Source organism: Diabrotica virgifera, chromosome 8 (genome assembly GCF_917563875.1).
Source record: "Diabrotica virgifera virgifera chromosome 8, PGI_DIABVI_V3a".
NCBI lineage: Eukaryota > Metazoa > Arthropoda > Insecta > Coleoptera > Chrysomelidae > Diabrotica > Diabrotica virgifera.
This window is the reverse complement of record NC_065450.1, coordinates 53,866,033-53,891,412: the sequence shown is the minus strand read 5'-3', so window position 1 is coordinate 53,891,412 and position 25,380 is coordinate 53,866,033. Positions and strand designations below refer to the sequence as shown.

At 31.5% G+C, this 25,380-nt stretch overlaps 2 protein-coding genes across 3 annotated transcripts; one reads left to right on the top strand and one right to left on the bottom strand.

The window, feature by feature from the left end:
- Positions 1–572: 572 nt before the first annotated feature.
- LOC114338547 (peroxiredoxin-5, mitochondrial) lies at positions 573–21,189 on the top strand. 2 transcript variants are annotated; one of them, XM_050657905.1, is made up of 4 exons: positions 573–654; positions 4,818–4,993; positions 18,459–18,593; positions 20,760–21,189. In XM_050657905.1, the coding sequence occupies exons 2-4, from the start codon at positions 4,886–4,888 to the stop codon at positions 21,081–21,083; spliced, it is 567 nt and encodes a 188-aa protein (XP_050513862.1). In that variant the 5' UTR covers positions 573–654; positions 4,818–4,885; the 3' UTR covers positions 21,084–21,189. The 2 variants fall into 2 exon arrangements, with proteins under 2 accessions (XP_050513862.1, XP_050513861.1); XM_050657904.1 differs by lacking the exon at positions 573–654 and having other exon boundaries at positions 4,799–4,993.
- LOC126890157 (uncharacterized) lies at positions 3,701–4,492 on the bottom strand. Its single transcript, XM_050659008.1, has one exon. It carries the CDS (start codon positions 4,490–4,492, stop codon positions 3,701–3,703), a length of 792 nt encoding a protein of 263 aa, XP_050514965.1.
- Positions 21,190–25,380: the final 4,191 nt, after the last annotated feature.

Below are 25,380 nucleotides of genomic sequence, written 5' to 3'. Positions count from 1 at the left end.
TATCTTTTTTGTAAACAAACACATTTAACGGCTAAACAGCTGGCTCCGGTTGGATGATACTGCGCAGGACGAGTGTAATATCCATCACCGTCTCGGAGGTAGGTGTAGAAAAGTGTTACACTTTTTTTCCTACAGCATTTCAAAGAAACGAGTTGTACGCGTTCTACGACAGAAGTTGAGTGTATCGTGAAAAAAAGTGTAAACACTAGAAAAACAAAGAAACAAGAAAGTGTAACACTTTTACACTTTTCTTACACTTTTCAAGAACTAGTGTTACACTTAAAACAAAGGAACAGACCTATTTATGTATGTTTGATGTTAACAATTAACAAGGGAGTCAAAAGATCAACCCTTTAAAATAATACCTCCGACTGAATAAGCCCATTTAGCGCAAATCCTGTGAAATATAACAAAATGAATTTACTTTGTTAAAAAAACACAAAATAAGAAATAATCGGGAAATATTGTTTCTTGTTCTATGGTTAAATAAAATTGACGTTTATTGCGTTGCCAATTTTAAAATATAATTTTTTTTTTTTTTATTCCATTTATTAAAATACGTAATAACAATATACAAAAAAAAAAAATACATTAAAAAACCAAGAGCCGTAGCTATGCTGGTTTTGTGGTAACATAATAAACATAAATATAATGGTAACAGATTACATAACATAAAACTTTTTAGACTACTTTACACTGAAGGTTAAGTTTTCCTATATAGATTCATTAAAGAAATTGTATTAAAGTAAATGATTAAATTATTATTTATTATTAAATTGTTATAGAATTATATTCAATTAAAGCTATCTGTTGTAGTAGTTAGTAAGAAGTAACTCTTTTAATTCAGTTTTAAATCTTTCTAGCCTGCAGTCTTTGATCTTTGTGGGTAACTTATTATACAAAATCAGACCACTTGAGTATATACTTCTTTGTGCACCAGTAGTTCGCATTCTTACGGTTTGAAAACTACCTCCCTGTCTGGTATTATGGTCATGCACATCTTCTATACGTCTTAAGAGTAATATTTGTACGTGTTTGAGAAAGCTTAATTTGATGAATGAATATACAAACTTGTAAAATGTATAGCGACTCAATGTTTAGAATTCCTCTCTGATAGTACAGGTCGTCAGTTGGATGAAGTCTTGACAGTTGAAATATATATTTCACAGCCTTGTTCTGTAACACCATGAGAGGATGTAGCTGTTTTTGATTTGTATTACCCCAAACAATAGTTAGATATGACAAATGTGAATTTATTAAAGAGTGATAGATCATTTTACGCTGTGGGATACTTATAAATTTAGCAATTCTTCCAAGCATACCCACTGCTGGAGCTATTTTTTGACACGTGTTCAATATATGCTGTTCCCATGTTAGTCGATTATCTATGTGTAAGCCAAGGTATTTGGTAACATTTTTTTTAACGAATTTGAATTTTCCAAAATTTAACTGTAGCTCTCTGTGTTCTTCAATATTTGAAATTATTGTGTAACTACATTTATTCATATTGAGTGAGAGCTTGTGGTATCTGAGCCAGTCATCTATATCTGTCAGATCTTTTTCTACAACATATTCTAGCTTTTTGGGATCTTTGTCAGCATACAAGAGTCCCGTATCATCAGCATATAAAAATAGCGTTGATTTTAAAGGCAGATTGGAGATGGAGTTTATATAAATAAGGAACAATGTTGGTCCCAATATAGACCCTTGAGGAACTCCACATGTGATGTCTTCTGCTGTACTAAGTACATTATTACAGAGCACTTTTTGTATTCTGCCAGTCAAATAATCCCTGAGCCATACTAAGGACATACCAGTTATACCATATTGTTCAAGCACTGAGATAAGTAACTCATGGTTAACTGTATCAAAAGCTTTTTGTAAATCTAGTGATACAAATACACAGCTTAATCCTTTGTCTAAGTTACTATATATATCTGTAATCAAATCGGTAGCTGCTGACACTGTGCTGGAATTATGTCTGAAACCATATTGTCGATTAAACCAGGCACCAGTTGTATTCAAGAAGTTTACGATTTGAAGATTTACACATGATTCTAATATCTTTGACATAGCTGTTAAGAGAGATATTGGCCGATAACTTCCTGGCTGTTTTGAGTCTCCTCCCTTATAAAGTGGTATCACTATTGCCATTTTCATAGAGCTCGGGATTGTTCCAGTGACAAGAGAAAGGTTAACTAATTTAGTTATAATCGGTAGAAGCTCCTCTTCAAACTCCCTGATAATATCAACACCAAAGCCATCCCAGCCAGGAGATTTGCCTTTTTTTAGTTTTCTTACAACCTCTTGAACATTAATTTCTAAGACTTGTTGCCATTCAAATATATATTCTTTTGGTGATACATTTATTGGAGTGCTTGTTGAAGGTGTTATGTTTTTTGACAGAGATTTTCCTACTTGTGAAAAATATTTGTTTAATTGGTTTGATAGCTCCTCAGATTTATTATATATCGAGTTCTGATAGTGTAGTTCATGTATTGTTATTGTTTTTTTTTTGTATTTTCGGCATTATGAATAAGGTGATTGATAGTTGCCCATAATTTTTTAGTATTGCCTTGTGCATCGGATAATTTATTCGTGAAATAGTCTTTTTTTGCTTTGCCTACTGCTTTCAGTAGTTCATTTTGCACGGACTTATAAACATCTTGTAAGAACTTACTATTAGGGAATTGTCTATGCCTTCTATAATGAAAATCTCTTTTTAAAACAAGGTTATGTAATGTGACATTAAACCATGGTGCACTTTTTTGTCGAAATCGATTTTTAATTGTTTTTGTATTAAGATTATTTAAATAAACACGTAATATTTCATCACATAAAGAATCAGGTTCATTCCAAATCTGATTTTGCAAGCTGTATATTTCATTTTTGAATTTCAGTTTGTTTAAAGTTGTTACTGTATAATACTTGTCAGTGGTTATAAATGATGTGTTTTTTACCTTTAATAGCTGCAGTTGATGATCACCGAAACCTTCATCTACTATATATAACGTTGCATCAAAGTTTAAAGTGTTTGTCATCACATAATCAATACATGTAGCCGAATGATTGGTGATTCTGGTAGGGTTAGTTTTATTTAATATACTAAAACCGTTGGACACAATTGTTTGACAAACTAATTTTTGTGGGATACTCTCTTGAATAAGGTCTATGTTAAAGTCACCTAGTATCCAAACTGGAATTTTTTTATTCACAAATATGTTTAGTGCTGTATCCAGTGCATCAAAAAGTTCATTGCAGTAGAAATCTTGAGGTCGATATACTCCACCCACTATAATACTTCTATCGATCTGTAAAAATAACATTGAACACTTTTTATTATATCTGTAGACTTCTGAGTACTCGTAACAGCTTTTAACAAATAACCCTACACCACCACCTTCTTTATCCCTACAAACAAAAACTGAACTATAACCATTCACATTAAAATATGTTTCTTCACCCACTCTCAGCCAATGTTCGGCCACTACAATTAAATCTGGCATATTTAACTTAACAACTAACGTTTCAAAGTTCAATATCTTATTTCTCAAAGACTGAGCATTCAGGTAGAGTATGTTAAACTCAGTACTATTATCACACTGTACTTTATCCAGTTTAAATTTTATTTGCAATTTACAATCATTATCCATTTTACTAACGTATTTTCCATTTTACTATAATGTTCACACAAATAATATTAAAGAGTTTTGATAATATCCTCATTGTGAATGTAAATTGGCTCAGAATCATCAGATTTTTTTACATATACCCTACCATTTTTTGTCCAACAGTATTTGTATTTCCTTTCCTTTTTTAATTTGTATGCAATGTTAAACAAGTTTCTGTTTGTAAAGGTGAGCTGCTCGTTTATATAGATCTTTGAGGTATTCTCTTTGTTTTTGTTGCAACTCAGCATATTAGATTCCATTTTACGATTTTTTCGTGCTTTGATAAACTTAGTTTTTATATCACGTGATCTCATCTTTGCAACAATTATTGCTCCATTTTTGGTTTCTTGTTTGAAGCAGTCTGACACATCTTGACTATTAAAATTACATGATAAAAGATCATTAGCAATTTCCATTAGAACTTCTTTGGGATCTTCATTTTTGATTTGAGTTCCGTGAATCTCTAAGTTACAGGAAAATTCTTTGATTTCTAGTTCACAGATTCTTTTTTCCAGCTGGCTAACTTTGGTTTTTAATTGGATATTTTCTCTTTTCATATCTCGCAATTCCCGTAATGCATTTTGATTTTCCACTGTAAGAGTATCAAATTTGCTGCTCAGGAATTCCATAGATTCTTCCATTTTCTGAAATAACTTTTGAAACTCTGAGATTTCCTTTGATTTGTTTGAAGAAAAATCGACTTCATCCGACTTAACCTCACTTTTTGCACATTGACCACATTTGATTGTATTTCCTTTCATTGCTCCAGATTTTTCTGCACAACTCTCGTGAAAATAATTTCCCTTACAAATACTGCACATTACAGCATGAACTACCTTTTTTTTGCAGAAAAAACAAAATTTTTCTGTAGAGCTCATTTTTGTAATGTTTACTTGTACTTAACCTTAACCTTCCCAAATTTAAAAATTTAAAAAGTTTATCATTTTTTACTTATTCAGAATGTAATAGATGCTCTCGTAAATATATATGTCCACTTCAGATTTTTATATAATTACTAAAAACCTGTAATAATTTTTAATTTAAATTTATAACCAAAAACGGAAAAATACGAAGCTGATAAAACCACAACGAATGTCACATTTCAAAGTCTATCAGTACAATCTCTATCTTTGTCTAATTTTACAGTTTTAATCCGAACGTTAAGGAGGAAAGAGGAGAGAAGATACTGGTCCGGCCGGAAAAGTTTTTATAAAATGAATGTCACGGTGAATGTATTAAAAAGATTGCCAGTTGGGTCTGCCGGAATAAAATCACAGTTTTTCCAAAGGTTGTTACATATTTCTTCTGCTAAAATGGTTAAAGTAAGTAAAATTAAGTTACGTAATGGTATAATAAGTGGGTTGTAATTAGAGAATGTTAATTTTAATATGTAGATTATGTCAAAAAATTAATAACTTGAATGTAGTCTTTTTTATTTTGTTAACAATTACTTTACAGGTTTACAAGTTTTTGTAAATGTTCATATAGCAGCAAACAATGCCCTCAAAGCGAAGAATATTATTTTTTGTATAACATAATTGTTACCAAGCAAATAATTTTCTTTTTGATAATTATAATATTTGAGGAACTCTGCAATTGTAACTAAATCTAACAGACAATAAACATATGTTACTTTGTTTCTTATTGAATTAAACAACTCGATCTTCACGTATATACAATATACAACTAATTCTTAAGCTTTGTACTCAGTATTCAGTGTTTTATAATATCTTATCATATCATCAGAATATCATACATTAACATTAACAGTTCATTAGGACTTTGAATGTCTCTAATCTTATCTTAATGTACTTCAACAGTTTTCTTGTAAATGAGTTTTGCTTTCCCTCTTCTTAAGTTTTGCCATTAGATTTGGAGGCTTTATTTTGGGTTCTTAACAGGGTGACTGCTGCGGTTAAGTACTTAATATTTAATATACTAGTTCTTGCTTCACATGCCACATGTCTCTGGAAGATATGTTATGTCTATTCCTATTCTGTCTATGTGTCACATGTTGCGTATGGCATGTAGTACAAGTATGCTCGTGCTTCTGGGGATACGTGATGCAGTCAAGGTGTAAATTTTGCGGTCTTTAGTTTTTTTTATGTAAATATCAGTATGTTTTTGATCAAATCTAGCAAAAACTAAATGTCTAACCAATGAATCGCTAAATATAACTGAGGATATAACTCTTAACTATAATAATATAGAATAGACCAGGGCGGATCTATAAAAAACGTCTATTTTTGGATGTGCGAGGTGGCATTCGGATTTTTGCAGATAAAGTTGGGTGGGATGACCGAAGTTATCGTTAACGTAAAGTTATCCTGTAGTTATGCTTAACTACTTAATACTTAACTACTTGTGTTATTTCTTGACAGTTCTTGAGTTATCTGGTACATCAACTGTCACTTTATAATGCGACGTTAAACCTCAAGTTTGAGATAACTCTGTAGTTATGTAAGGATATGTAAGGTTAGTTCATCTTTTGACTTGTTTTTAGATAGAAATCGAGTGAATACTCAACGAAGAACGCTGCTTCATGTTGTCCTAGGATTTTGTGCGGCATGTTATTAATTTTTTATCAAATATAAAGCAGTGCAAAATTAAAAACATCAAAAATATAGACTTCAAATAACAATTAAAAGCCTGTAGGTAATAATACGATTAAAATAATAATTAACAATAAAAAGTAAAGCTAATAATTTAAGAATAGAAAGGTATGTAATACAATTTTAAAAATCATACAAAAATCAACTCGAGATATAATTGTTGAATATATAAGTTGAAATTTATAAACATATGCAGTGTTGCCAGAGAAATTTTTGTAAATGCACTGGAATGACTGAAACAGTGACACAAAATGACTAAACCAACACATTTTGTACAAACACTTAAAAAAACGCTTTTTAATGTTGTTTGAAGCAAATTTATTATATCACACAATTGGAGGTTTTTACTTTAAGATACTTTAGTATCAAAAGTTTGGTTGTTAATTGTATCAAATTGGTACTATTGTACCCTGGCAACGTTGCTTTTATGGGTATCGTCCCATCCTGTCACGCCTGAGGCATGTTCTGATCAATCTCTCGCGCTCACTCCAACTTGTACTATTTCTACATAAGGTTCTCTTTGTTACTTCACACTTTGTTAGTCAAATGTTATTTCTCTTTTTTAACGTTGAAGAAATAACTATCTCATAACGGCGACAGATACATCACACCAAATTTACGTAAATAGTTATGGGGCACGTTAGCCCTGAAAGTTCTGTTAACTTTAACTCAAACGTTAAAGATAACTTCGGTCATCCATCACACGGCTGAATAATTGACTTATGCTCCTTCTCAAATTTGCCCAGAACATTAATAAAAAAATTAAAATATTTAAAAATTTCGAAAAACATTGATTTTTTTCTACTTTTTTTGCTTATAACTTTAAAACGATTCATTTTGAAACCAAGTCGTAAATAAATAAAATAACGATAATTGAATTTTGTATAATAAACGACTGGTTAAAAATGTCTTAAATTATTACCCTTTCAGATAGCAATAAATACAAAATAAGCCTGTTTTTATTCAAAGTTTTCAACCACGTTGGTTGCACTTAGGGACCGTTCAAGTATTACGTATCGCAGGTTGGGGGGGGTCAAAAATCTTCAAAAATTGCGTTACGTAATACGTGAACGCCTCATTAAGGTGCGTTACGTAGGGGGGGGGGGGGGAGAGGGGGTCAAAAATCTTCAAAAACCGCGTTACGTAATGCTTGAACGCTCCCTTAGAACTTTTGTAATTCGCTTAGAAAATTCTTATAACATACTTAAATCGTTCACCAAATTTCATTAAAATCGACCTGATAGATTTTGCAGAATAATTTTGTAATCTAAATTTTTTTAAAAAAGTTTAAACTTTTTAAAAACTTTCTGAAGGAAAAGTGGACAATTCAAAAGTTTGGTAATTCTCTACCTATCTAATACACTTTACAGAATTAAAATCGAATTATTTAAGCGGACTCTGCACTGTTATAAAGTTATAAACAATTTTTTTGTTTATAAACAAATACAGTAACTACGTTTGAGTTGGCATAAATTCATTTTCTCGAGAATAGGCGTCTCTGGAGATAAATCCCGAAACAGGTCGATTTTTATTTTTAAAATCTAAATTTTTGGTATATACAGTATGTCCCTGTAAGTTGTATCCATATGGAAAACTTTTTTATTAATTTTTCGAAAAAAAGTTCTTAAAAAGTATTCTTTATAAAAACCTCTGCATGGTCCAAAACCTAAGATTTAACCATCAAATATCAAATTTTTTGAATATTATACGAGGTATGTCAAAAAGTTTGAATTTCACTCAAGAGTAAAGTAGCTTTATTTTTCGTAATATTGGAAATTGCTATTATGAAAAGTTGTTTGGAATTAAAAATTATATTCTAATATGCAATTACATACTTCTAATTGAAAAAATTTTTTTTTGAAAAATTATGGATAACTATCATTATTTTTTCAGTTATTTCAATTCTGATAATTCTTTTATTATTAATTTTACGAAAAAAAGTTGTTCTTAATAAAAAGTTCTGGATGGTCTAAAACTTAAAATACAACCATCTTATATCAAATTTTATCAATTTTATACGAGGTATGTCAAAAAATATAAATTTATCAAAAGTAAAGTACTTTTATAGTTCAGAATATTTCAATTAGAAGGATATAATTACGTACTGAAACATAGTTTTTAGTTCTAAATAACTTTTCATAATAACAATTTTCGATATTGTGAAAAATAAACGTATTTTACTCTTGAGCGAAATTCATATTTTTTGACATACCTCGTATGAAATTGATAAAATTTGACAAAAAATGGTTGTATTTTAGACCATGCAGAACTTTTTATTAAGAATCACTTTTTTTCGTAAAATTAATAATAAAAGAGTTATCTGAATTAAAATAACTGAAAATAATGTTAGTTATCCATAATTTTTCAAAAAAAAAAATGTTTTCAATTAGAAGGTTGTAATTGCATACTAGAATACAGTTTTTAATTCCAAACAACTTTTCATAATAGAAATTTTTAATATTGTGAAAAATAAAGCTACTTTACGCTTGAGTGAAATTCCAACTTTTTGACATACCTCGTATAATATTCAAAAAATTTGATATTTGATGGTTAAATCTTAGGTTTTGGACCATGCAGAGCTTTTTATAAAGAATAACTTTTTTTCGTAAAATTAATAATAAAAAAGTTTTCCATATGGATACAACTTACAGGGACATACTGTATATCATACTAGTGACGTCATCCATCTGGGCGTGATGACATAATTGATGATTTTTTTAAATGAGAATAGGTGCCGTGTGATAGCTCAATCGCAAGGCTATTCAATTTTGTATTCACTAATATAAACATTAACATAATTATTTATACAGGGTTTGAATTAAACAAATTTTTTTGGATTAAATTAATTACAATATTTAGATTACGTCATCACACCCAGATAGATGACGTCACTAGTATGATATTTATGCCAAAAAATTATAATTTAAAAATAAAATCGATCTGTTTCGGGATTTATCTCCAGAGACGCCCATTCTCGAGAAAATGAATTTATTCCAACTCAAAACGTCCTCACTGTATTTGTTTATAAGCGAAAGCATTGTTTATATTTTTAAAATAGTGCTGAGGTCGCTTAAATAATCCGATTTTAATTCTGTAAAGCGTATTAGATAGGTAGAGAACCTCTTTATATGTAAAAACATTAGCAAACTTGTAAATGGTCTACTTTCTGTTCAGAAAGTTTTTAAAAAATTTGAACTTTTTAAAATAAATTTAGATTGCAAAATTATTATGCAAAATCTATTAGGTCGATTTTAATGAAATTTAGTGGACAGATTATTTATGTTGTAAGAATTTTCTAAGCGAATTATGAATGTTCTAAGTGCAACCAAAGGGGTTGAAAAACATTGAATAAACACAGTCTTTTTTGCCCCCTTATTTTCCATTTATTGCTATTTTGCAGAAAGGGTAATAATTTAAGACATTTTAAACCAGTCGTATATTATACAAAATCCAATTATCTTTATTTTATTTCTTTACGACTTTGTTCCAAAATGAATCGTTTTAAAGTTATAAGCAGTGAAAGTAGAAAAAAGTCGATATTTTTCGAAATTTTTAAATATTTAAATTTTTTATTAATGTTCCGGGCATATTTGAGAGGAGCATAAGTCGAATTATAATTATTGAAGTTGTCACCTAACTTTATGTGCAAAAATCCAAATGCCACCTCTCACATCCACATTAAAACAGATCCGCCCTGGTCTAGAAAAGGTTGAGTAATATACTTATGACAAAAATTCGAACTGTAAAAGCTTAACCTAAAGGCTGATTTAAATAGAAGATGTTCTTTAGCATGGGCAGAATTTGGGCAATTATACTTCATACTACTCAAATTTAAATACTTTAAAGGCAAAAACCTTCGATCAGTACGTATTGGGGGCGTTTAAGTATTACGTAACGCGATTTTTGAAGATTTTTAACCCCCTCCCCCCTATGTAACGCACCTTAACGGGGCGTTCAAGTATTACGTAACTCAATGTGTGAATATAATATGTGTGAATATTTAAAAGTTGATAGATTTCGAGCTTTAAGCGATTTAAAATCTGAAAATGTAAAAATAAGCATTTTCGAAGCTTGAAACTCATGTGTAAATTATTATTTTTGAGGTCGTCAATTACCTAAATTGAAGCTAAGGCATTCAATTTCAAGATTTTGATGAGTAATTGGCTTATTACAATTTAGACCGCTGTTTTTAATTGTTAATTATGCGCGTCCACTCGACACTTAAGCCGCGGCTGCGTCGCGTCGCACTATATGGTGCATATCGCGCTATATGATTGGCATATTTAACTAGCACATTAGCAATAATCAACTCCATAAATAAATAAATTATTTTAAACTAAAAAAACTGTGTTAATAATATATTATATAATTTTAAATTTTCGCATAAGTACGTATTGGGACCGTGCAAGTTCGGCAGAGCGACCTCTATTTCTACGCTCTGTACTTTTATTCGCACTTTTAATTATATTGGCCAATTATATTAGTCCTGGTTGCTGGATAATTGTCAAGGCCATAGTCCAAATAAATAATAAGAAGAAAAAATAAGATGCAGGTTATGTTATGCAAACGTAAATAATTGTATGTAGTAAATAAAATTAGTTATTAAAATGCAGTACTGCAAGCAAAATACAATTAATTAAATTTACCTTTATATAATAATTGCATATCACATCAATATTGTGGAGCAATATATAATTTTTCTGCTTCAATGACAGAAGGTATGAAATATACGTCAATTTAACAATAATTTCAATTGACAATATGAATTATTTAAGATAGTTGCAATATTTCTCCGCGACTCGCGCACGGTCGTTTCTCGTTTCCTTTCCAAGTACTTGCACACCGCGAATATATCATGTTTGTGCGTCTTTGTCGCACGTATACACATAAAGTGCAACGCGCAACGATTAACAATTAAAAAACAACGGTATATATTGGAATAAGCTCCGACTACTCGTTAGAATCTTGAAGTTGAATGTATACGCTTCAATTAAAGCACTTGTCAACCTGAACACTAATAATTTACACATGAATTTTCAAGCCTCGAAAATGCGTATGCGTATTTTCGCATTTTTCAGATTTTAAATCGCTTATAACTCAAAAACTATCAAAATTTGAGAGAAATAACAAGAGACCGTTTTAGTTTGCAATTACCAAAAAAACTTAAAAATACATTTTTTGGAGAAAAAGGTAATTTTGAATTTGTTTAAAAAAATGTGTTTCCTGTGTAAAAAAATGTACATAGTCCAGAAAGCCACTGCGCATCCGCTAGGAAAAATATTCTAATTCGGATTTTTTGCACAATCTTACTCAAAAAGGACTCCTTTTAACAAATTTGCATGTTGCCAGGACCAAAAGGTGGTCGAAAATTTTTTAAACGTTTTTTTTTGTTTTTTCCTAAACTTATTTTTTTTGCATGGAAAAAAGTTTTTTTAGTTTTTTTGGATCATTCCAAACAGAAAAGGTCTTTAGTGACTTTTCTCTAAAAATGATAGTTTTTGACATATAAGCGATTAAAAATTGAAAAATTGCGAAATCGGACATTTTTAACCCTGGAAAACTATGTCAAAAACTGAAAATTTTAATGTTGCCAAGGTAGGTAGATATTCTTTAAACATCGATTGATGAAATCCCGAAGAGTTTCTTGCAATACAATATTCAAAACACCTTTGTTTTTTAATTGCTAATCAAGCGTGCGCGACACTATTTTCCACCGACAGTATGGTGCAAATGAAAGGAATAAATTCGTTATTTCGTAAACCGGCGACTTTAAGGAAAAATCCCGAAACAGGTCGATTTTTATTTTTAAGTTATGATATTGTGGCATATATGGTATACTAGTGACGTCATCCGTCTGGGCGTAATGACGTAATCGATGATTTTTTTAAATGAGAATAGGGGTCGTGTGGTAGCTCATCTGAAAGGTTCTTCAATTCTCTATTCAGTAATGTAAACATTTACATAATTATTTATACCGGGTGTCCTTCTACTTCTTTTTTTGTCAAATAATTTAATTTAATAAAAATTTTTTGGACACCCTGTATAAATAATTATGTAAATGTTTATATTATTGAATCAAGAATTGAAGAACCTTTCAAATGAGCTAGCACACGACCCCTATTCTCGTTTAAAAAAATCATCGATTACGTCATCACGTCCAGACGGATGACGTCACTAGTATACCATATATGCCATAATATCATAACTTAAAAATAAGAATCGACCTGTTTCGGGATTTTTCCTTAAAGTCGCCGGTTTACGAAATAACGAATTTATTCCTTTCATTTGCACCATACTGTCGGTGGAAAATAGTGTCGCGCACGCTTGATTAGCAATTAAAAAACAAAGGAGTTTTGAATATTGTATTGCAAAAAACTCTTCGGGATTTCATCTATCGATGTTTAAAGAATATCTACCTGCCTTGGCAACATTAAAATTTTCAGTTTTTCACATAGTTTTCGAGGGTTAAAAATGGCCGATTTCGCAATTTTTCAATTTTTAATCGCTTATATGTCAAAAACTATCATTTTTAGAGAAAAGTCACTAAAGACTTTTTCTGTTTGGAATGATCCAAAAGACCTAATAAAACTTTTTTTCATGCAAAAAAAATAATTTTAGGAAAAAAACAAAAAAAAACGTTTAAAAAATTTTTGACCACCTTTTTGTCCTGGCAACATGCCAATTTGTTAAAAGGAGTCCTTTTTGAGTAAGATTGTGCAAAAAATGCGAATTAGAATATTTTTCCTAGCGGATGCGCAGTGGCTTTCTGGACTAACAACTTGTCTGAAGTTTAGAAGGAGTTTATTGCAACTGACTCTCATTAGTGAGTTGAGATATTCATCTGTTAGCTGAGATGTGTACCGATTTTTAATATAGTTCAATATTGACAAAGCTGCTTTGCACACATAAGTTGAGACAGATATAATACATACACAATTTTATGGTCAAAATGTTCAAAATTGCAAAACACTATATTTAATATATAAAATAAATATAAAATATATATAAAATAAATATAAAACACTATATTTAATAGTCCAGGGCGCATCTGTTTTGAGATGGACGTTGAGAGGTGACTCAAATTTTTTTGCAGAAATTGCTTGAAAATAAATCAAATAATAATATTTGAGTTATCCGCCCTCTCAGAAAGGTCAGGAACATTGTTTAAATAATCAAAATGTCAAAAAATGAAGGAAAAATTCGATTTTTTTCTTCGTTTTTTGATTATAACTTTAAAAGTATTAATTTCCGAGAAAAGTTGTACAAACATAAAAGTTGCGTAATTAAATTTCCTACAATATAGAATTGGTTAAAAATTTAAAAAATAGTCACTCTAGTTGCAAAATAGCATTAATTGCGAAAAAAACATACAAAAACAAGTATCCGCATTTTACGTTTTTCAACCATTTATGCTACACTTAGGACCTTCATATTTCACTCAGAAAAACTTTGTGATACAGTAAAATAATAATAATCATAAAAATCGGTTCAATAGATTTTGCAAAATAAATTTTACAATCCAGCTTTCGCAAAAAAATTAATTTTTTCAAAATGTTACAGGACTGAAAATAAAGCAGATAGCAAGTTGATTTTTTTTGCTTATAGAAGTGTACTGTACCTTTCATTTGCAATTTGCAAAATTAAAATCGATTAATTACCACGGCATGAGGAATTTTTTTAAATAAACAATAATTTTTGGTGCTACGCGCAGGACAGCGGTGTTCGATTCACACAAGTTTATTTCCACCAAAATTTCTTCCAATCTTTATCTAATATATTATTTTCATACTCTATATTTTGTTGTATTTTAATATTTTAATTCCACAAAAATCAAACTAATTTTATTATTGTTTGAGAAATATTGTTTAAACAATTGCATATGTTTAAAAATAATAAACTTTTATTTTTTAAGTTAAAATATATGAACAAAGAAAATTTTTGCTAATAAAAGTGTTATTTCAAAGGATAGAGTATGTGTTTTTATTTTGCAATAAACAAATTTATTTATTTATATCGAAATGTAATAAAAATTCATATGTATCAATCATTATCAAAGGTCATTGGAATGCCCAATCAGAGCAAACTATCCGCTGTCCTGCGCGTAGCACCAATAATTAATGTTTATTTAAAAAAATTCGTGACGCCGTAGTGTCAATCGATTTTAATTTTGAAAAATTGCAAATGAAAGGTACAGTACATTTCTATATACAAAAAAAATTTCAACTTGCTATCTGCTTTATTTTCAGTCCTGTACATTTTGAAAATATGAATTTTTTTTACGAAAGCTGGATTGCAAAATTTATTTTGCCAAATCTATTAAACCAATCTTAATGAAATTTACAGTATTGTTTTACTATATCAATAAGTTTTTCTGGATGAAATATGAAGGTCCTAAGTGTAGCATGAATGGTTGAAAAACGTAAAATGCGAATACTTGTTTTTGTATGGTTTTTTCGCAATTATTGCTATTTTGCAACAAGAGTGACTATTTTTTAAATTTTTAACCAATTCTATATTGTAGGAAATTTAACTACACAACTTTTATGTTAGTACAAATTTTCTTGGAAATGAATACTTTTAAAGTTATAATCAAAAAACAAAGAAAAAAATCGAATTTTTCCTTAATTTTTTGACATTTTGATTATTTAAACAATGTTCCGGACCTTTTTGAGAGGGAGGATAACTCAAATATTATTATTTGATTTATTTTCAAGCAATTTCTGCAAAAAAATTTCACCTCTCAACGTTCAAATGTACTAATATTTTTACAGATGCGCCCTGGGCCTAGATTCAGTGCACTGTAGATATCTACAGTCGCTTTCTGTCGATGGCAATTGTCATGAAAATATTTGAATTTTTAGTTTTAATTCAAATATTTTCTTGTTTTACTAAGTGTCACTTCAGCATCAATTAGAGTATAACCTAGCAAAACTAGAAAATAATTCAATTAAAGCTAAAAATTCAAATATTTTCATGACAATTGACATCGATAGAAGGCGACTGTAGATATCTACAGTGCACGGAATCCAGGCCCTTGTCTAATTCTGAATTTAATCGCGGTCCGCACAAAACTAGCCTACGGTCCGGATGCGGTCCGCCAATTGGTGACCCCTGTGCTAGTTTACCAGTGGCGGCTCGTCAGAGGAGGCAAGGGAGGCTCAGCCTCCCCATAAATTTTTTACACACTCTACACTGTTTTGTTTATCATGAATCGCGAAAACAACGAGTACAACTCTCACTATTATACAACGTGTAAATTCCATATTATCACTAATTATCCATACGTACGGAGCATTACCATTAGAACGCATGATCGCGTCTCAGTTTTATTACATATTGTAGGCAGGACCCTGGGTTATCCCGAGATGCATGAACGGAGCACGGAGCCGAGAAGCCCAACAGTCTCCGTTGCTAATGCTCCGTGCAGCGCAGCAGGCGTTTAAGGAGACCCGGTCTCCTAACAGTGGCATCTACGGTGCCATCACACGCTGCCCGGAGATATACCAAGGGAGGCAGAATAGCTTCTCGGCTCCGTTGCGTGGTTGCGTGCGTCTCGGGACAACGAATCTTAGGGTCCTGACTAAAAATAATGAAAAATATAAAAGTGCGAATTTTGTTATGAAATTTGGTATGTAGGGTTATAATATTTGGAACAACTTGCTCAAATAACTTTTTCCGATATCTCTAACTCAAAGCAAAATATCGGTAATTTATGGTGTTTTTGAATTCGCAGTAGGCCGTGTTTAGAATTAAAAAAATTCAGTTGAGTATCTTAAAAAATTTGAAGCTTCATTATGTATGGACTGCAAAACTTCAAATCTGTATTTATTTTGATATGCGAGGTATCTATTTACAAATAGATGGAATTGTTAACAAATAAACGACCCAAACTTTGGTATTAAACTTTTACAATTAGACTAACTATTTTTAAAATGATATGATATCATGAAATTATGAATTAGGATGATATTATGAAATGTAAATAAAAAATGGTCAAAAAATGGGGCCTTAAATTACATTTTTTGGCGCATTTTTTTGCTAGTGCAAATTTTTCTAGATATTTTACAGTTAGGTATAGCCTCCCCTATTGTAAAAATCACGAGCCGCCACTGTAGTTTACCGAAAGCGGCCCATGCCAGCAGTGTTCTTCTTTTAATTTCATCATCCTGATTTGGTTTTCCCAGTTTGACGCCATGGCTCAGATAAGTATACATAATGTCCAACATTTTGTATGGTATGGTTTTGTATTGTTCTATTTGTCTGGTCCTGGCTCATTATTTTTGTTTTACTGTAGTTCATTTTTAAGCCAACACCTCCAAAAACTTCATTGAACTGTTGAAATATTTCATTTAGTTCTTGGATATTATCTGCTATTATAACTATGTCATTTGCCCATCTCAAATGGTTTAAGTATGTTCAATCGATGTTCATACCTTTGTTCCATTCTAATGTCTTAAATAATTACACTATTAAAAAAAGAACTTTTTATAATAAAACGTTTTCATTATTTACAGGACCCAATATAAAATTATAAACTATTTTGTTGTTTCAATTTCTATGTCATAAAAGAATTTTGTAATCGACTTTAAATTCATATAAATCAATGAAAATGTTCAACACACAACTTTAAGGAAAATATTGGAAATTATTTATTCATCAAAATATATTTCATAAAATTTTATGTCTATCGCCTTTTTGGTTTTCAAATTTAATTTGGAATTCCGTATCCACTACGAGTTGATATATTATGGCATTTTGAGTAAGCAAACAAACAATTTGATTCAACCCAGTCTGTGAGACTTGTCCACTCCTAAAAATGACGTCGAGGTGCAGCAATTCATTGGAGCGAGGTGTATGAATTCTTGTCATACAAGAATCACTCCACCATGCTCCAGACCATCCCTTTCCCTCCTATAGCCCCTATAAGTGGATTACTAAAGGAGTTAGAGATATTCGTCGGCGCAAGAGTATGTAATGTTACGAGCTAACATTAATGTCAAAAAAGGACTAGTTAATGGGGCTATGGGTAACATTGTTGAGATTGTGTGGCCTCTATATCGCCGTGATATATCCACAAACAACATATTGAATCATCAAATGTCAAAAATGCTTAAAAATTAAGACAAAAAAGTTATGCAATAAAATAACCGTTGACCTACCCAAAACGGATGCAAATGACTGGTACTAGAAGGTCGCAATTGAGGAAATCTATTTATCTTTGGAAGATAAATAAACGTACCAGTTTTCGTTTTTCTAAATAGAAGCGCTCTGGAGATATTTAAGAAAAACTAATTCCAAGACGCCATCTTTAAAGAGCTCTAGCTCCCTTAAAACTCAATATATCCTTATAATAGCAGTTAAATATTGCATTGTTAATTAGTTCCGAGCTATTCTGAAAATTTCAAGTGCTTAGATAGCCTAGAAGTATGTTTAAAATGGATTATAAAATTTGCCAGACATAGAGACAAAGACCAAGCCAAGTATGTATATAAAAACGTTTTTAAAATGTCTTCTATCACAATGGGAGAAATGGTGTCTCTTTGTCTCATTCCCTGTTACGGCTTTAAGGGATTTGTTTTTCTCCTTTCGTCCAGCTTTATTTGATGGTGGAATTTTCATAAATGTTTTTAATTACTTCAGTGCATTCTGAATGTATACCTGAATTTTCTAGAGGTTCAAGTACAGCCCAGAATTCGATGAAATTGAATGTTTCTTGAAAATCCACAAACGTCATGTGAATTAGAATGTTATACTCATATGAGGATAACGAGAGAAAAATTTACCGAGTACATAATATAACATCCCAATTTTAAGTACAGTCGGAAAAATGAAAGAATACCCATGAACGATCACATCAATCACTTATTTTGTATTTGCTGTCTTTTTTCTATAACAAACGTTTGTTATTTATCAATCACTTATTTTGTATTTACTGTCTTTTCAATGTCTAATCAACTTAAAATAAACATTAACTAAAGTTCACTTTAACGTGACATTTACCCATATGAATTGCATTGATAAAGGTATCAACTTAAAATTTAAAGTCCACTTTAACTGATTATGAAACCGACCGTTAAACACAAAATTGGAAACATGAATTAACTCCTCAATTAATGCTTAAAAAATAAAGACTTAATTAGATACATTTATTAATTTTAAATGAATTTTCTTTTAGGTAGGTGACAGTATTCCCAGCGTAGATCTCTTTGAAGATTCACCTACCAACAAAGTAAATTTGGCTCAACTTTCTTCTGGAAAGAAGGTGATACTATTTGCTGTTCCCGGAGCATTTACACCAGGATGTTCTAAGGTATTTACATGTTTCTTATCATATCTTAGTTGTAGAATATCAGCTAATAATAATAACAATTGTTTCTAAAAAACTATTCTTTCTAAAGATGCTAATTACTGGAGCATTTTCCAAAAAAATACCTAATGAGTCAAGTGTGCACAAACAAGGTTATTCAAAGTGTTCATTATATTTGCCGCATTCCCATTTCTGCTCATTTTATTTAAGTGTTAGTCCGACTAAGACAGCACTGACAGCAGAGAATCTATTGTATGCCCGTACCCATTGACCAACAAAGAACAAATGCTTGCTTTTGATCTTTCAATGGTTACCGACACTCCACCGAAAATGATCAGCTTGTTTGGTTCAGCTACGTAGAGGTAGCCATATATACCCCTTAGATGATCCCTAAAGTCGATCGCAATTCACGGAAAAAATACTAATGAAAAAGATGTGGACACTAATTTACTTCTGCATACATATGTGAGGTGGTTGAAATAATTAGTCCCGAAATAATTTCTTTTCTAGAAGGACGAGGGGAAAATTTACTTCAAAACGAAAAGCCCAGTGATCTGGCTTTCGTATCAGATTTAGCAAATCATTTGAACCTCCTTAATTTGGAACTACAGGGTAAAAATAACAATTATCGATATGATGAGCGCAGTACATTCCTTTGTCAACAAATTGTTATTATTGATTAATCAAATGAACTGAAAGGATTTAAACAACTTTCTATCGTTGAAAAAAAGGTTAACCGCCCATTTGAATTATATTTATTATGAGACGGAGATGTAAGTAGTTCATGGCGAGTTTGAAAGACGCTTGGCTGATTTTAACCAGGGGCGTCATTTGATAGGGTCAGGGGGTATTTGCCCCCCCCCCCGACCCTGAAATTTACAAAAAATACATCAATTTTCATCATTACATCATATGTAATGTATTGTATATATAGTGCTTGCCCCCACCCAATCAAAATTTCAAATGACACTCCTGATTTTAAGAAACTGACAGATATTGTAACATTCATGTCTAATCCATTTTCTTGTGAAGACGTGGAAAAAATTGCCACTGAAATATTATTTACTTTCAATATGGAGATCGTTTCCGTCCAAAATGAGGCATTGAAAATAATTTCGGATACTTCTATACACCTTAAGTCCAGAGCGGCTGATAAGAAATTTCGCTCTTTCATACCGTATAACAAATATCCATCTTTGAGGCAAATAGCTCTGAAGCTCATAGCATTCTGTGGATCAACGTATGTACTTGTGTGAGTTCGCATTTTCCCAAATGAAGGCAGTGAAATCAAAGTATCATAATCGGCTAACTGACGAACATATCTCATCATGCTTGCATCTGGCCCTCGGTAATTCCGTACTATCATATGAAAATCTTGTGAATATTATGCAGTGCGTGGCAGTGCCATGCATCAACATCCAAATAAAATTAGGATGAATAACATGACTTTATTTACAACTCTCTGAAGTTACAACTTTTTATCAAATAGAAATGTGCAACAAAGTTTTTTATTTTCAAAACTGTTGTTTTTTACTAGCAGTCGATCGCTGGTCGCTTGCAGTTTATGTGGTAGATCTCACACAGTATAAGTCTGAGCACCACTGCCTTAGCCGATATAATTCCAGTTTTTAATTTGATTTGATCCCATTTAGATAGGTTAAAATGTTTGCGGTTTATGGTTCAATAGAACAAGTCAATATGGTAATATAAAATAAATAAAATTATCTTTTCATATATAAAATGCATGGCAAGACATGGCAATTAATTATGGTTTCTTGCTTCTCCGGAAAAGTTGACTAAATTGATTTATACTTCTGTTACTGAGCACCCTAGATATCGTCATCGTGGATGTGAAGAGAGCTAATCCACATTTTCTCAAAAATGAGTAAACTGCAGCATCGCAATCAGAAAGAAAGGTTCCATGTTGTAGTGAAGAGAGCTAAGTGAATATATTGTTTCATTCAAAATGGAACATTTCCAAAACATGGAACCTTTCTTTCTGATTGCGATGCTGCAGTTAACTCATTTTTGAGAAAATGTGGGTTAGCTCTCTTCACATCCACGACGATATATAAATCTTCTACTTCAGTTTTTTGTTTTTTGTTAATACTATTAACTTAATCATAAGTATACATTTCACAACAACTTATCATTTTGTATCTATTTCAGACTCATTTACCCGGATATGTAAACAAGGCTGATGACTTAAAGAGTCAAGGAGTAAGCGAGATAGTCTGTGTATCAGTAAACGATCCTTTCGTAATGGCTGCATGGGGCAAAGAACACAAAACTTCAGGAAAAGTACGAATGCTTGCTGATCCTTCTGCTGCCCTAGCCAAAGCTTTGGATCTTTCTGTTGATATTGCCCCTCTAGGCGGAACCAGAAGTAAGAGATACTCTATGGTTGTCGAAAATGGTAAAATTACTTCTTTACAAGTAGAACCCGATGGTACTGGATTGTCTTGCTCTCTCGCAGAAGCTATTAAGTTGTAAGCTATTATGTTAGGTAGAGTTTTAAGTAATATTGGTTCTTCCCGGAGATTATTATTTAATAAAGAAATTCCATTTTTAAGTATAGAATAAAACAGATTGAAAACTATATCTCTTTGTTTTAATAGTACTCGTGTTTCTAATACTAAACCTTAACAGTAACAAGACATATTTTCAGAACATAACTATAAAAGTGGGATACCATGGAGAAATTCACGACGGTTAACATTAACAATTTTATTATTATACATATTGAATACAGTTATCGACAACAAACTGTTTAATTTACCGGGGCTCACTCGTCAACAGCCAAAATGATTTCACCTTGGAAATAAAACACTGTATAATCCTGTCAAATAGATGTTGTTATTGTCTGCTCCTTTAACTTAGATCAAGAAATCACTATCAATTAAATGTAAATTGTATAAAACTCTGATACGCCCGGTGCGAACGTATGTTTTGAGCAAAGTCTTCTTCTTCTTTTTCCTCTTTATAAGCAATTCTGCTTGTTCATTGGCGGATTGAGGTTTCAGGTTGTCACTCCAGCTTTTGCGCGGTCGGCCGATACTTCTACTGATTGGTGATTTATCTCTTGGTATTTTTACTACACGTGTCTCCCCCATTCTGTTTATGTGATTATTCCATTCTTTTTTCTATTTAGTGTAGATTCTTTTATACACTGTAGTTACATTTTATTCTAATGTCTTCACTCCTCTGTCGTTTTCAGTAGTCTTTGTGTTGTGGCTGTATCGGGTCTTGTTTCTGATGCCAATGTCATTATTGGTCTTATACTTGCTTTATAAATTCTTGACTTCATCTTAGGGTAAGAACAGAACAAGTGGGTGGAGGTGGAGGTGCCGGTCGCGGTCGATGTCGACATCCATGTAAAACAAACACATTGTACTGAATGGAAGCGAACAGAGCAGGTAAGTCGCGATGGAGGTTTAGCGCGATGCCATCAAGGAGGTTTACATCGATGCTTTTGAAAATAAAATGAGTTTGTTTTACATGGATGCCTACTGCGCGGCCTACAAGGATGCTTCCCTGTGATTGGTCCGTTCGAAGCCAAGTTATCATTAACTGCGCTATCTGAGTTTATACTTTTTATATAATCCCTTTTTGTAATCAGTTTATTTTTAAATTTCTAAAGTACCTAATTAAATTCATTAAATTTTTTAAATATGAAGGAGGATCTGATTATTTACAGCTGACATTTCATCACTATCATGACTTGACTGACACAACATCGCAAAAGCACAGTCTTTTTGTCATTCAAATTTCATTAAACTACTTCACTTGATAGTGGTTCTAGCTCGACTGACAGCGCAGGTGACCTCCTTGCTATGTGCTGTCGACATCGACCGAGACTTAACTAGTAGCATCCAGCGCGACCTACACCTCCACCTCGACCCACTTGTTCTGTCCTTACCCTTAGTGTTAATATGTTGGTTTCGCCATATAGTGTTAAGTTCTGCTATAGTCTGTCCCACCTTGACTTTACAGTATACAGATTTTCTTCGAAAGAATTTTCAATCGGACATTACCAAGGTCCTAAAAATGTAGGTCCCTAAAAATGTTAAATTAAAACTAACCCGTTACAGTCAAGTAAAACAATATTTTTCATTTTTTTTTTGTGAGTGATAGTCATTTTCAAAAAGTAATCAGCAATTTTATAATCTATATGCGTAATAACTTTTTTTGGTTAAGAATGTTAAAATATTCAACATTAAAAGTGGATGTTGTTCTATGGTTGTTAATTCAAGTATTGACAGTATAGAGTATACAGTTCTGAAGTAATGCCAAGAAAAATATAAAATAGATTGTCAGTCAAGTTTAAGTAAAGTTTTATATTGTCCTACCAGGTCCTACAGTTGAGAATAAAAATAAAGTATAAGTTGATGGTCAGTTCACCTAAATTAAATTATAACAAAGAATATTAAATAAGCTTAAAATTATTACTGATAACATTGTATTGAGTAACTCATTGCTTATTTGGAAAATTTGGATCCTAATTGCAGTTTATTGTTATTCTAAAATGACTGATTTCCAAGATGAAATTAATGTCATTTTAATGTGTTTACACCCTACCGACAGTGGCAGTGAAAGTGAGGAAGACGGGATTATAGAAAGAAGCTAAAATATATAGTTTAAATGTATTTTAATTATTTCTGTAGGTACCTACGTATTTATTAGGGTTTAACATACTTATGCGCTTAAATACATTATTATATAAATGTTTTATACAAAATTATTTTTATCTTGTTCACATAAAGGTATTTTTCGATAAAAAAATTTTAGAATTCCTGACAGCCACAAAATATCAATAATATTAATTCCTAAGTTATTAATAGTTATCCGATAGCAAAAAGTATGTTTGCTTAAAACCTGTTTCTGATAAAATTTGGCATCACTGTTGGTCATAAAAACCTGTACTGTAAAGTCAAGGTGGGACGCACAATAGTCTATTTGCTTTTTGTACTTGATTTCTCACTTCTTTTTCCAGGTCTCCGTAGCTTAACAATGTAATTCCAAGGTATTTTATTTCTATCTTCCATTTTACATCTGATTGGTTCTTTACTTATTACTATTGTTTTAGTTTTCTGACCTAAAATTGTCATATTGAATTTTTTTGCTCTTATGTTAAATGTGTGGACTAATCTTTTTCATCTGATGATATCAGTATTGCGTCGTCTGTGTAACGAGTATTTTTACTTCTTTGTTTCCCATTCTACATACTCTTCCTTTGTTGCCACGAAATGATTACATTGAAGAGCATAGGACTCAATGAGTCTCCCTGTCTTATTCTGCTGCTTATGTATATAGTTTCTGTAAGTTGTCCATCATCGGTTCCATTTTGTTGTTTTGGTAGATGTTTTCAATAGTTTTTATGATATCTAGGGGGACTTCTTTATTACACAGACGATGGATTACATCTTTGAGTCTTACTCTGTCAAATGCTTTCTTCAAGTCAATCAGACATAGACATGGTACTCTAGGGATTGCTCAGTAATTTGCTTGATCTTCCAATACGAAACCCTGTTCATCCGCTAAACTTACTTTCTGATTCATTAGTTCTTGTATAATTTTAGTTGTAAGTTTTAGGGTAGTATTTAACAAGTTGATACCTCTGTAGTTTTCTGGCTGTTTTTATCTCCTTTTTTGAATAGCAGAATTAGTTCGGTCGTTTTCCATTCTACCGGTATGTTATTGTGCTTTATGATTGTGTTAATTGTTCTGTCACTGCTGCTCCAAAAAAAATCGGTAGGTAATTCGTTTGGTACAGTAAGGTCTCGTTTTATGCGGTGGATACGTTCTACAGAAAAGCGCATATAAAAAAAAAGAATGTTTGTGTACTTTCGACGCACGTAAGAAGTTATACTTCTATTATGATTTCTTAAAAATAAATATACTTTAAACAGTTTGTTTTAATTTTTTTTAAACACCAAACTAATTTTGCGCTTACCGCTTTGAAAAAAATAAAAAAAAAAGTATAGGATTACTCCGGATTCGAACTCAAGACCTCTCGATCTCTGGCCGAATGCTATACCGAATACGCTACGAGGACTGTGTCTATATCGGTTCGGACGTACCTAATGACAATTCACGGTAACAAACAGGCAAGGTGAAGTATAATAAATATACAATAAAATGTTTTAATAATACTCATCTTACTCCTGATGAAGACAAATCCAAAGACACAAAAATTATAATAAATATATTTACTAAAAACACATAATATATTCTTTTCACACCTTTTCTTGCACCGATATATTTATACATAACTTGAAAGATAGCAACTAAACGCCATACTGTCTATGTGCGCATGCGCGCAGTATTATGAAATTTTACTCTCAATCGCGCCTAAAGAAGTATAACTTCAAAAATCGCATAAAAAAAGACTTTTACTTGCATTGAAAAAGTAGGGACACCTTCCGTAAATTTCTAAAATCACATAAAATGGTGGACGTTTGTCCACCAAAAATTATATGTCTTTGATATTTTTTGTCTCCATTGGGCCAAATAAAACATTAAAGAAGAAATTAAAAACGCAGACTAACGATATTGAGATTGAAAAAATCTATTCTAATGGAACATAAAACTTTACGATACATGATTAAATGTTTCAATCCAGAAATCAAAATGTGCTGTTTATTATACTGCAACTTGAAATCAGCAACATTTAGGGCCGGTTGTTCGAACGCTAATCAAAAATGATCATTATCAAATATTTAATTACTGTCACAACTGTCAATGTCAACTTTGATTGGATTGCTGGAAACATAATTATTGATTACAATTA